Source organism: Mytilus californianus, unplaced genomic scaffold (assembly GCF_021869535.1).
Source record: "Mytilus californianus isolate M0D057914Y unplaced genomic scaffold, xbMytCali1.0.p SCAF_3, whole genome shotgun sequence".
In the NCBI taxonomy this organism is placed as follows: domain Eukaryota; kingdom Metazoa; phylum Mollusca; class Bivalvia; order Mytilida; family Mytilidae; genus Mytilus; species Mytilus californianus.
In genome coordinates this window covers 90451855-90466626 of record NW_026262679.1, presented here as the reverse complement: position 1 = coordinate 90466626, position 14772 = coordinate 90451855, and the positions used below count along the sequence as shown (strand labels likewise).

General features: G+C 31.7%; 1 protein-coding gene across 1 annotated transcript in view; it reads right to left on the bottom strand.

The window, feature by feature from the left end:
- LOC127735377 (meiotic recombination protein REC8 homolog) overlaps positions 1-14772 on the bottom strand; it is a 30365-nt gene that overhangs the window by 13783 nt on the left and 1810 nt on the right. The window contains exons 2-9 of the mRNA XM_052245543.1: positions 14054-14115; positions 13794-13862; positions 10355-10497; positions 8906-8984; positions 5995-6106; positions 5195-5228; positions 2772-2892; positions 1296-1378 (exon numbers count right to left, since the gene is read on the bottom strand). Coding sequence (XP_052101503.1) covers positions 1296-1378; positions 2772-2889 — 201 coding nt within the window. The 5' untranslated portion in view covers positions 2890-2892; positions 5195-5228; positions 5995-6106; ... (2 more) ...; positions 13794-13862; positions 14054-14115. The remainder of the gene's footprint in view (positions 1-1295; positions 1379-2771; positions 2893-5194; positions 5229-5994; positions 6107-8905; positions 8985-10354; positions 10498-13793; positions 13863-14053; positions 14116-14772) is intronic.

Sequence of the window (14772 nt, the reverse complement as noted above, 5' to 3'; positions counted from 1 at the left end):
CTTCTGATAATGATCGATATAAATGATTACCAGATCACTTGACAGTTATTGGATTGAGACCAGGGAAGTTGTTACATGAAGATCATTGCACATGATGGCGGCAGGTGCACTATCTTCGCTTAGCTATGGTAACCTAGGCCTTTAACATATATAACAGCTAACATAAACCACTGAAAAAATCATCCATTGGGTAATTTTTTCAACAACAGGTCATCTTTATAAATTTACCTTGATTCAAATGGATTTCAAATTGAACTGGCCAATTGTCGAATTCAGAAAAGCAATTACAAAAGTTCAAGTGCTATGTTTGTGATTTTTGCTTGCTGTTTAGTATGTAGAAGTTTGTCGTAGTTTTACTTTAGGTATAACCCTAAGAAACAGGAAATTAAAAAACTGAACCATTGAATTTTAATATTATTTTATTTTGGATCATCTTCACAACTTTTGAAATAGTTCCATAATGTTCATGAATGATCTATCATCCACATGTATTTTCAAAAACGCTCAAACATTTGCCTTTTGAGGAAATAGAGCCTGATAAAATATAAATTAATTTCTTTTGCAAAAAAAGTTTTCATCATATCGTATACCGACTCTGCTGGGCGATCTGCTTTTACGAGATCAGCGCCCATTAAAATTTATTCATCAATGTTATATCTAAAATGAAATTTTGCTCTCTGCGGAGGTCTGCTTTAATGAGACCCATTTTGACAAAAAACATCTTGTTTATTGACCTGCTGGGCGACCTGTTTTTAAGAGATCAAATACTCCCATTGCATTTTTATCAATTGAATCCGGCTGCTAAAATCGTTTATGACCACATGTTGACATAATTAAATCGTTGTTAATTAAACGCGATCATTGACAGCATTCTCAACCGGATTTTAAAACGCTTTGACGACAAATTTTGAAAAATTATAGTTGCCTAAATAGGTGACGGAACCATTTCCTTTCCGGAAATAATGATTTTTATTTTATTTTTCCTGAATTGGGAATTTATATTCACATAAATTTTTTTGGGGCCGCTGGCCGATTTAAGGGCTGTTCAGCGGCCCTAAACTATATAGTAGAATCATCCCTGAAATTAGATGTCCAAGAAACAAAAAAATTGATTTAATGGAGAAAAAAATGATTTTTTCTAGATTTAATCACAAACAATCATTTATCTGTATCTACTGATAAAATACTTAATGTATCCATTATTTATCAAATTGAACTAAATAGAGTTATCAGAACAAATCACCACAAAAAATATTATAATATTTTAAGGTTTTCTTCTTTTTTTTTGTTAATACCTGAATATCTTGAAATATTGTCATATCAATTTCTGGAATAGTTATCTCCTCCTTGCTGGAAACTGTATGTGGTGAAGCCATATCTGTAATGAATTTAACAAAGATTAAACATCCATATAGAAACTTTAATAAAAGTATACAACTCATATATGCCATAGCATATTTTGTGTTTCAGGTCTTTTTAGAAGTTAAGACACTTTAAAATAGAACTTGAACAGATAAATCAAGAATGTGTCCATAGTACATGGATGCCCGCTCGTACTATCATTTTCTATGTTCAGTCGACCGTGAAATTGGGGTCAAAACTCTAATTTGGCATTAAATTAGAAAGATCATATCATAGGGAACATGTGTACTAAGTTTCAAGTTGATGGGACTTCAACTTCATCAAAAACTACCTTGACCAAAAACTTTTACCTGAAGCGGGACAGATGGACGAACGAACAGAAAAAAAATAATGCCCATAGGTGGGACATAAAAACACACAAACTGGTATTTTGAAGGTCTAAACAATCTGAAATTATCTATTTTCAAGGTCGGGAAAAAAGAATTTTCAATTGGGCTATCAAATAAGAAGGACTCCAAACATGCAAACATTAACACAACTTTATTTCCTTATGCCATTTTTATCCATGTAAAAAAGTATCACTCTTAGCCTATCTCCCTTTTCAATATGAACAAATATGTAGTTATGAAAATGGCACAAACTATACAAGTACTACAATCTTTTATGTTTGAAACATATACAATTAAGACAGATGCATGTTATATTAATTTTCTTTACATCCTTTCCATTATAGTTTATGACTGTTTCTGTACATGTTTGCCTGTGTATTACAAAATTTTCAAAGTGTAATTATATCAAAACAGCAAAAATGCTGAATAAAAGTGCCATTTTCTACATACACCAAAGCGAAATGTCATTAACAGCAAAAATATTTATTGTTTCATTGCATAATAATAGAAAATGGGGATTTTGTGGCAAATGAAGCCAAGATTTTAAAAGAAAGTCCACAAACTTTATTACAGAAATTTTCATTATAACATTTTAAACATAGATTACTCACATGATTGTCCATGTTATGCTAGTGTTTATAGTTAACATAAAGTCCTAAACAACCTTTACAATCCAAAAAACATTGTGTTGAGTCACTAAACTGACTAAAGTCAAGTATACTTGAATAGGCCTATATTTGTACTTGTCATGCTTGTGTTTATATCTTTATTTAAAAAACTTTTTATAGGGAAATCATTGCTAGCAGTGCATGCAGTAATCCCCTATCTATGGAATACTGAATTGTCAAATATAGAAGTACAAGGGGAAAGGTTGTGGATTTTCTATAAAATTTCCATATGTTCGGCATTGAATCAACAAAGGGGTACATAATCCTTAAGACAGAGATTTTGATGTTTTATCTACTAAGTTTTTTTCCTTATCATCAACAGTTACTTATAGTTTCAATAACTTATATCTACCTGGTTTTAACATTGGTTCATTGATAGATATTTGTGGTGTAGATGGTTGAGCAGGCTTTAAAGGTGGACTCATCAATGGAGATCTTGGAATTGATAAGCTAGATTCTATTCTCCACATTTCCTACAATATCATATATATACTAATTATCTATCAAGGTAATACTATGTGAAAATTTAATCAATTGGTGTTTCATTTATAGACAAAAATATTGAAAAATTGAGAGGCTTTGCATGAGAGAAAACTCCATCTTATATTAGTCATCAGGGGCATGTTTTATTGGTCTCTTCTGTACATCTCCAGAATGTCTTCTGTTGGAGAGTCCAAAAAAATGAATCTGGACCTTTTCTGGGGATATTCTGTTGAAGAAGCAATAAAACTAAAATCCAATTTGCCATCGAATATTGCAGAATTATTTTTTTATGTTGGATGACATTAATGAAGTTTACGATGATTTATTCGATTAAGATACGTCAGTTTCGATTCGGTAGACATGACTGTAATAGTGTGCTCTGTTATGGCATTGATTTAATTAAATAATCAGTGTAATAACAAAGAAAATTGGTTGGAAGAAATCACTGTGTTTGTGACATTTTTTCTTTATGCTTTCCTAACTCAATTTTGCCAAACAAGTCCGGCTTATCCGACCATTTGATTTCATGAATAATCTTAAACTGCAAAAGAATTAGTCAATGTTTGTCTGGTATATGATCAAAAAGAACATCTTGTCTGTCAAACATTTTTAAAGTAACCAAACTGGATTATTTTTGTATAAAGCAAAGACATCGCAGAGTTCTCAAAATCTTTTTTCACTGGTGGTCATTGAGGAAAATCTGCTGGACCTAAGTATTATTTCTATTGCAAAATTTCGATGGTCAAAACCTTCTGACCACCACTTGTCGAAAACTTTAATTGTATATGCATATATACAAGGTATACAAGGTCATGGTGTTTCTCAGACTGTTTATGACTAAATATGTTGGTTGTGTACTGATTGATAGTTTAGTCTGGGAGAACAAGATTTATTTTAGTGTTAGTTGTAGTTGGCTTTGAGCAAACTTCCAGTAACTGCAAATACTCTTATTTCGGTGCTTTGTGTCTATTGTCTTAATGTTAGTTGTTTTTGTGTGTCTTATACCGATCTTTTGAGTTAATCTAATTGCAACTGATTTTTACAGTTTGTTCTTAAATTATACTGTTAGAGTACTGTCCCAGTTAAGGGGAGGGTTGAGTGCTCACAAACATGATTAATCCTGCCATAATCTGTTCCAAGTCAGGAGCCTGTAGTTAAGTGAATGTCGTTGGTCACCAGTCATGTCTGTCAACTCATATTTGATTTTTTGTAAATTGTTTTGTTATATATAATTAGGCTGTTAGTTTTTTCGTTTGAATTGTCTCACATTTTTCATATCGGGGCCTTTTATAGCCGGCTATACGATATGGGTTTTTCTCAGAGTCATTGTTGAAGGCTGTACAGTTGCCTATAATTGCTTTCATCCACTTCATTTGAACACAGGTGGATAGTTGCCTCATTGCCACATCTCCTTATTTTTATATTATATACCTGACTTTTAAATTTGGTTTTCCTGAACATGCATGAAATGTTTGTCACTGGACGTTAAGAATAAGCAACCAACAATCAATCAAGTTAAACTTGTTTGTGTTAAATAAGGGGAAAACCATTTGATATTTATTGTTTTTGGGTTGGGTGGGGGACAAGAGGATTTTGAATAAGAATATGGTGGCCTGGTAAGAGCTGAAAAAATAGGCATTATTAGCAACAGATTAAAATGAATAATAAGTCTGCAAAAAATTCTCCTGCCCCCCTACCCCACCCAATAATATCAAATAGTCTTCCCCTTGCTGTTATTGTCTGTGGGGTTCTTATATTTATACAGCTTATCGTCCCTACAGGGATGTCCTCTAAGGCTGCAATACCATAAAAACGTTTATCACTCAGCTCAGATTCTATTATATCTGCATTCATATATTTATTAATGTCATTTAGACTAAGCAATGCCATGTTTGTTATGTGCCTCTGCCGTCTAAACTACCTTTTTAAAAGGAAGAGGTAGAAGAGAGCCAGAAGATCTTCTCAATGCAAAAAAACAGAAATAGACCTCTTCTGGCTCACTCCCGAAGATAAAATAAAACATGCCCTTGATTATTTGATTTTACCAAGTAAGGATCCTATCTCAGCGGCCTCCCTTTTTATTGTATGGTTGTTATATCATTAATGATGACCACATATCTCTTTTTATTCTTAAACATAAACAACAGACTCTAAATGCAGCATTTGGATTTCCAAAGCTATTCTGTTTTTAATTGGTCATTTATGGCTACAGACTACATAGAAGTTATTCTAATGTTCTTCGATTAAAAGGTGGAAATGCTAAAACTGTAAAAAATACAAGCACGAACTTACCAATTTCTTACAGATAGAACCTCTTCAACTAGAACTTGAATTAAAAGTAGAACAAAAATTAAACATCAACATAAACACGCAACATGGAAATCTGATGTTAAAAAGTTAACTGCTAACCATTTTAAGATATGTATGAAATAAATCTTATCTAAATAGGCAATCGAAATATTGGAAAAATAACATATATTTTAGTTTATGATAATGAAAATACAATAGGATAAAACATTCACTGGTCAAATAAAATGAACAAGCATAAACTGTATATACACATTAAAATGGCTAGCATACTAAAATATCAAAAGTCAAATACGGAAAAAGAACTATTAAAGCTATGAAAATTCATTAAAATAATTGATCTTTAGCAAAATTAGAATATCAAAACTTTTTTTGAATTCAGTTCTTTACATTTTGTTTTAATATTTATTAATCAAATTCATCATTGCATCAATTTATGCTGCAAATATTCATAGCTGTTATATAAAAACATACAATGAAAAAATACACAAAATAAGCCAACAATCAGCAAAACTCAGTCAATTTTGATTAATCTTGTTTTATCATTTTTTCTTTCAACCATAAATCAGTATATGCATTCCTGTTTTAACGCTGCTTTTATAAGAACAAAACTGATTTCTAAAATTGTAAATATCTGTTTCACAAATACAAAAGGTAGAGAGCTCTGTTTTTCCTCAAATATCTATTGTAATCCATTTTACAAAATAATAATTCTCTAACTTTTAGATCATACAGTTTTAAAGTTGCTGCAATGTACATGAGATACATTTGATCAAAATACCTACCATGCCTGGAATTTGTGGTGATTTCAATAAATCTGCTGCATCCATCTGCAGTACACCAAACCAAGGATTATCTGCATATAAATCATCTAAATCACATGCCAACTGTTCTTGTCTACAATAAAAAAATGAACTCAAAGGAATAAAAGAATTCCCAAGGCACATAAGTATAAGTATAATTTTATGCAGTAATCGTGCTAGTCAACAAAGATAAGTTTGTGTTATGTTTTTCATTAAGTAGTTGGGTTTAATGTATTTAGTGGAAAGAAGACTCTATATCACTCAACTGGTGCACATGAAGCTGACAAAATGTATGATATATTTCTCTATCAAAACTATGTTCATTAGCTATAGACACACACAGCCATCTTGGATTTCAAATCATTTTTGGACCATCAAACATAATATACCTCAAGTATTTAGTATCAGTTTCAAGAAGTTCTTTACATATATTTCCATCCAGGATTATATGTTGAAATAAGTTTTGTGGTTACAATAACCTTGGAATTCTGATCAGTATTAAACTCAATTACTGTGGATACATTTATTTTTGTGGGTGCCAATATTTGTAGAATGAGGGAAAATAACTTTTTGAGTACTTTTAATGTCCACTGTTGACAAATTCTGCATGCAATTCTTTATGATAGTTGTGGTTCACCTATACACATGAACATCATTAAATTAAGAACTCCAATTTATAATAATGAATTCACAGTATTTATATAGGGCACATGTTTATTTTTCATTTATTTCACGAGTATAGGGAAACCACAAAGGAGAAGGGGCATTGTGCATAAGATCAAGAAATGTAAATGAATAACATTTATGTCATTATACGCACCTTTTTCACAAAAACTAGAAAACTGCTTAATTTTATACAATTATTGACTTCTGATGAGGTTGATACAATGATTTATCAACCCCAGAGATATGATATTCACTGAGGCCAATTGTTTTATTATATGACTTTTTATCCTTCTCCAATTTTCTAGTATTTGCTCAAGATACTTTTAAAACTGCTCCCTGTTTTTATACTAAATATATCATCTGCTTTTGCAGTTGCTGATTTTCATAAGTTGAAATATTCAATAAAGTTTGCTAAAAAAAAATACACCGAAAACAAGAAGAAGAGAAAAAATACACCTCTTTCTTCCTTAGTTTTTGCTCAAAACACAAAAGAGGGTAAAAGAATCCTCATTTAAGGGCAATCACTCCTATAAAGAGTGACAGTCTAATAGCTATATCTTCAAAATTTGACTTGTTAGTAGATCTTGCCTTGCTGATCATTTTTGTGATTTAAATTGTATATTTATCTATTATAATGTTTATTATATAAAGCAAAACGCAAAAATATGGTAACAATCGCCATAAAGGGCAATAACTCCAATAAGGAGTTGTCAGACGATTTCCTCCATATTTTCCAAATCGTAGATCTTGTCTTGCTGATCATTTTTGCTTATTTAAGTTTCTATCTTTCTATTATAATTTTTAAGACACAAGGCAAAAACGGAAAATTGGTAAAAATCGTCATCAAAGGGCAATAACTCTAACAAGAAGTCGACTGACAATTTCTACCATGCAGATTTAATTGTAAAATTTGTCTTGCTGATCATTTTTGCTTTTAAAGTTTCTCCCTATCTATTATAGTTTTCAAGATAATAGGCAAAAATGAAAAAAAAAGGTAATATTTGTCTTGACGAAGTGAACATTTGATAGAACACAACATTCTCAACATTTTTGCCCTTCTCAGATTTTCTCTATTTATAACGGTTTTCAAAATTGTAGACAAAACTTGCATTTTACCCCTATGTTCTAATTTTAGCCATGTCAGCCATCTTGGCTGGCAGGCAGGGTCATCGGACACATTTTTTTAAACCTTTATACCCCAATGATGATTGTGGCCAAGTTAAGATAAATTTGGCCCAGTAGTTTAAGAGGAGAAGATTTTTGTAAAAGTTAATGACAGACGCCAAGTGATGCTAGGTGAGCTAAAAAACGGGAATTAACAGGATGTCATAAACCTACGTTATTGAAGTTGCCTTGGAATATCTATATTTAGGTACACGGACGCTGTTCTAAATCTTATATTAATGTCTCGTAATTTTTGCCGCGGTGAATATAATGTTTTATCAAAGAGGATTTCCTCGGCTTTTAGCCAATGAGAAAACAAAAAATTTATAGTTATATAATAAATGCAGTTATCAATCATAAGTTCCTTTCTGGAAACATTGTGCACAGACAAGAAACAATACAATAATTCAACAGAAGATTTATTAAAGTTGTTTACATAATCTAACCAAATATAAAGTTGTTTCTTGGGTACACACATACATGTCCGATCAAATATATATACCTAAATAATACGTTTTTATTTTCTAAACACCTTGTACCTCAGTATAGTAAGAACAAATTTAAGAACATTTATATTAACTTTATGATTTGCACTAATAATTGGGCCAAATAAGGGTCTTATTGCCCCTACCACTTTAAATTTGTGGTTTCCCTTTACCCACAAATGAACAAATAATGAACATGTGTACTAAACTTAATAATATTTGTGACAACTTTATGGTAAATTACCTTATCCAAAAACTTTAACCTGATAATATACACTACAAGTCCATGTTCATTGAACCTTGAACCTGATACAGTAAGGACTAAAGGATGGACAGACACACACACACCTGGAACATAATATCCTAGGCGGGACATAAAAGATTCAGTGCATAACTGATGATCTCCAGAATAAACCTTGGAATATGTTACTAATTGGCAGAGACATGGGCAAAAAAAATGATAGGTCAACATTTTGTATAAACATCTGAGTGTGCTTATCTTAAGAATATATGTACTTGAATATTATATATACATATGTAAAATAAAGTTTAGTTCCATCCATCACCATTAAAGTTACCTATTCATGGCTTTCAGATCAATCTCCTCAAGATTGGCCACAGCAATTCTCATCTTACAGAAGAAATTAGTCACATCATCTGCAATAAAAATAAGTTCTTGTTCACATTAGTTATTTTTTATTCTTTCAAAAAATTAGGAGATGTGGTATGATTGCTAATGCGACAACTATCCCCAGAGTTCAAAGGAAGCGGATGTAAGCAATTATAGGCCACTGCACAGCCTTCAAAAAAGAGGAAAACCCATACTGTAAAAGGCCCTGACATGAAAAAATGTGAAACAATTCAAACAAGAAAACTTACGGCCTAATTCATAGCAATACAATTTACGAAAAAAAAATATGACAGAAATGAATCAAAGACAACCACTGAAATACAGGCTCCTGACTTGAGACAGGCACATTTGGAATGACAGGGTTAAACATGTTTGTGAGCGCTCAATCCTCCCCTTACTTGGGACAACACAATATTTGAACAAACTTTGAAAATCAGTCGAAATTGGCTTAACTTAAAAGATGGGTACAAGGAACAAAACAACTAAGATAAACATAAAAACAATAGTCACACAGCACTGAAGGAAGAGTACTTGCAGTAACTGAAGGCTAGTTCAAAGCGGCTTAGCCAATTACAACTAATAAATAAATCTTGTTCTCCTAGATTTAAGTTATTAGTAAAGTTATTGTTCACATTAGTTTATATTCTTTGTTCACATTTTTACATTCTTTGTTCATGCTTTTATTGTTTGAACACACTAGTTTGATATATTTACTTGGTGGTTGACTCACAAGTTTAACATAAAAGTCCGTCTGATTTTTATTCAGTTTGTAAGTTAATCACCTCAGTTTACACATCAATAACACTAGAAAAAGTGTGTTTAATCCCATAGAAAATGCTATGCAATTAAAAGATCAGATTTTGAAAGGTCAGAAACAATTCCGAATTGTTTATTCAAACAACCACAAATAAAGTCTTGTAAAACAAGGGACTCGGTGTGGTAATTGGAAACATTTCTCTATTTTTCAATTACTATACTCTTAATTAGCATCAGTATTGGAATTTCCCAGGAGATTGAGGTGGCATGTATAGTAATAGTATAGAAATTTTGGCCAACATATTTTTTTTTAATTTTCACCAATTTAAAAGCTCTCCAGGGAACAAGCAGGCTTTTTGACTACAAACTAGCCTAAATTTCTGTTACTCTAATCCTGAATATGCAAAAATATACAATAAACAATAAACTGTTGACACAGATATATGTCTTACATACCTGTTCGTCATTTTGATACCTTCATACAGAGTTAAAATTTAAATGGCACTGCCTAATCAAACAAATGTTGACTCCCCCACCACCGGTTACAGCCCACCTAAGTCTAACCTCTGCAACTTCATAGAAGCAAGACAATAATGATTCTTAAATTTTATGTAGATGAAAAACATTTTGTTTTGCTTACCTAGAAGGTATTCATTCTGTCTTTTATATACCCTGATAACTCCATACATAAGCTGCGATGACAGATAAAGGGAAAACCTTGGATGTCCTGATCCTTGTTTCTTTGGCATTATTCTTACCAGTACATAATCAAGAATATCATCACTGTAAAATTTCTTTACATTAAAAAGAAGAATATATATTTACATCTAAGCATGTGACAACTTTATGACAGACATTCTCCATTGGATAATCCAAAATTATACAGGGCTAACACCATAATATATATATAATTCGTCTCAAATTTAGCCCAACAATGTTAGATCTGTAAATTTGCGTTCGCAAATTTTTTTCTTCCCTCAGCGGGATTTTAACCCTTGCTTCTGTGACATCGTGACAATTCCACCTGCACTGTGTCCAACGCCAGAAAGTATAATGCCATACTACATGTACTACTATCATAGGTAAGACAAAAAAATTGAATTTCATACATGTAAATAGAAATAAATGTGGATAGTGTCCACATGTGGACACAGATGATGCCCCCGCTTGCATATCATTTAGTTATAAAGGGACATAACTGAAGAACGGTAAAAGTGACGCTACCCAAATTTGAACTTGATCTGAGTTTTGTGGTAATAATCATTGTGTGTGAGTCTCATAACATTTGGTTGAGGCTAACTTAAGTAGAGAACAGAAACTAAAAATTCAGCAATTTTTCAACTTGTAAACACGCATAACTCTAGAACGGTTGTGTATAAGTTTTATAACATTTGGTTGAGACAAACTAAAGTTAGAGAACGGAAACGAAAAATTTTATGTTTATAAAGGGACATAACTCAAGAATGGTAAAAGTGTCACCACCAAATTTCGTACTTAATCTGTATTATGTTATAATAAGCATTGTGTATAAGTTTCATAACATTTGGTTGAGGCAAACTAAAGTTAGAAAATGGAAACAAATAACTGAAGAAAGGTAAAAGTGACGCTACCCAAATTTTAACTTGATATGAGTTTTGTGGTAATAAGCATTGTGTGCAAGTCTCATAACATTTGGTTGAGGCTAACTTAAGCAGAGAACAGAAACTAAAAATTTAGCAATTTTTCTATTTGTAAACATGCATTACTCTAGAACAGTTGTGTATAAGTTTTATAACATTTGGTTGAGACAAACTAAATTTAGAGAACGGAAACGAAAAATTCAGCAATTTTTATGTTTATAAATGGACATAACTGAAGAATGGTATTAGTGTCGCCACCAAATTTTGTACTTAATCTGTATTATGTAGTAATAAGCATTGTGTATAAGTTTCATAACATTTGGTTGAGGCAAACTAAAGTTACAAAACGGAAATAAAAAATTTGTACTTGATCTTAGTTTTGTTGTAATGAATTTTGTGTATAGGTTTCATAATGTTTGGTTGGGGCAAACTTAAGTTACAGAATGGATACTAAAAATTTTGCAATCTTTCTATTTATAAAGGGGCATAACTCAATAATGGTTAAAGTGACACTACCCAAATTCAACTTGATCTGTGTTTTATCAGTGGAAGTCAAAATTAAACATTGCATTGTATAAAGCATTGACTGTAGTCGATTCAACTATAATCATGGACAAAGGAAGATAACTCCAATTTTATAAATTACTTGATACTTAGAAGAAAATAAAATTTTTGTAATTTTTCCATTTATAAAGGGGCATAACTCTAGAACGGTTAAAGTGACTCCACCAAAATTCAAACTTGATCTGTGCTTTGTTGTAATAAGCATTGTGTATAAGTTTCATAACATTTGGTTGAGGCAAACTTAAGTTAGAGAACGGAAACTAAAAATTTTGCATTTTTTCCATTTATAAAGGGGCATAACTCTAGAACGGTTACAGTGACGCCACCAAAATTCAAACTTGATCTGTGCTTTGTTGTAATAAGCATTGTGTATAAGTTTCATAACATTTGGTTGAGGCAAACTTAAGTTAGAGAACGGAAACTAAAAAATTTGAGATTTTTCCATTTATAAAGGGGCATAACTCTAAAATGGTTAAAGTGACGCCACCAAAATTCAAACTTGATCTGTGTTTTGTGGTAATAAGCATTGTGTATAAGTTTCATAACATTTGGTTGAGGCAAACTCAAGTTAGAGAACGGAAACCAATTTCGGGACGTACGGACGGACGTACGTACGTACGTACGTACGTACGTACAGACGGACAAGGGTAAAACTTAATGCCCCCACCGCTACGGCGGGGGCATAAAAACTAATTGAGTGGTTTGTAATCATATATCAATTCAATATAATTCAAAAATACTTTTATGTTGTGAAAAATTACAAATAATTTTTTCTTTTTATTTTGTTTCACTTGCAGAGAACTTTCAAATTGATAAATTTCACTTTGAATTAATTTGACAAATATAAAAATAAAGTATGAAGTTGTCCATGGGACACTGATGCCCCCCACTTGTAAATATGCAGGAGTCAATGTTCAAATTTTGTTTTCTTTGAAATTCATTTCTGTATGTTGAGTGCACAAAACAACAAATGTGGCAATTTTTCATTATTATATTTGGTTGTGGCAAAGAAAAGTTAGAGTGCGGAAACTGCAAATTCAACAATTTTTCCATTTACATGGGGACATAACTCAAGAACGGTGAAAGTGATACCATCAGAAATCCAAACTCGAACTGTGTTTAGTGGTAATAAACATTGTGTATAAGTTTCAGAACATTTCGATGTGGCAAAGTAAAGTTAGAATGTGGAAACTGCAAATTTGCCAATTTTTTCCGATTATAAAGGGACACCACCCATATTCATTCTTAATCTGTGTTTGGTGGTAATAAGCATTTTGTATTAGTTTCTAACCATTTGGTTGAGGGAAAATAGTTTTGGGACGTACAGACGGTCAAGAGTAAAACTTAATGACCCTCCGTCACAGTGGGGGCATATAAAGAATAATGTATGACCTGATCTCGATTTAACACATGTTTTTTGTACTCTTAAAATCATTGTGACATATCTTTGAATGTGGGAAAAAATTTTTAGTCTTAAAATTAATATATACAACCAAACCTGGTTGTGTTGATCTTGGTTGTACATCATAGTCATATCTGTTACCTATATATGAGAATGATTTTAATAATAATTTTCAATAACTGAACATGATGTGCACATGCACAATCATCTCTAACTTGGATAAGATAATAGGTCATATTAATATGAATCTTAACAAGGTAAAATTATTGCCATGCAAGTCAATTATGTATCAGCGAAGATTTGAAGCTTATTCTAACAAATAAATTGCTACCAGTCATGAAATAATTTAAGTATAAAGATGTCATCTTTATATTTGTCAGGTCTTTTTATCTGTTCTGAAATTTATGAACAACTTAATGAAATTTTCTACAAATCTGAAGTAAAAACTTGTAATTCCATCTATCAATACAACACTGTTTTACATATGTATGTACCATGTTCTTCTGATATTTACTGCACTAAAATCTCTTCTTTTCAGCTGATCAATCTTTGTAGCAGCAAGCCTGAAAATTTTAATTGTTTAAGATTATAATTAACTTATGTTGTTTTATCAAAAAAACATATACACATGATATATAAATATACATTCTTCATAAATTTAAAAGTCAATCAATAAAAAAGTTATATAAACACATCTATTATTTTCCAAGTTTATCTAATCATTTCGATGTTTTTATGTTTAATGTGAACATACCAAACTGTTCCAAATTTCCCTCCTCTTCTTTGCAGAATACTTTGGTGGTAGAACATAGTTACCTGAAACAACATTATAAAATAGTGAAAGAATATGAAAATGGACTGTCTTGAGACAGTTTTGATTTTTTTCCATTATTTTCAATTTTTCATATCTAAAGAATTATACACTGTATATTAATTTAAAAGCTTTGTATTATCAAATATGTCACTTGGTCAGTGCTACTGCAAGTAGATTGCCAGTACCTCAGGCAAATATGATCTTAATTAGTTTTGCTAAGTGTTTACTTCAGCTTTTGAAAAAGGCAGGGTAATTTTTCTCCGATGCACAGACATAGTAAACTAAAAATTCACCTAATCGACCCCCCCCTTTTTTTACGACAGTATGGCGTCATTTCATTTGACTGAAAATTCGTAAAAATAACGTTAGTTAGTGACGTAAACAAGACTAAAATTACTTTCAAATTACGTTGTACTGACGTAATTGTGATCGCTGGGGTACTATACAAATCCTTGGGTGGGCTAAAAAGGATGGATCTTTCCATATGAGCCCCACAACGACCTTACAGGTATCTTACAGCCTACAGGTAACTAAAAAATTTCCAATATTTGAGCCCAGGGCCTGTATTATTTACAAGTTTATCGTGAAGACTGTTAGTTGTGACTTTTTGTCCTATAAAATTTGTGACTTTCTGTCCTTTGACTTCTTGTCCTGTGATT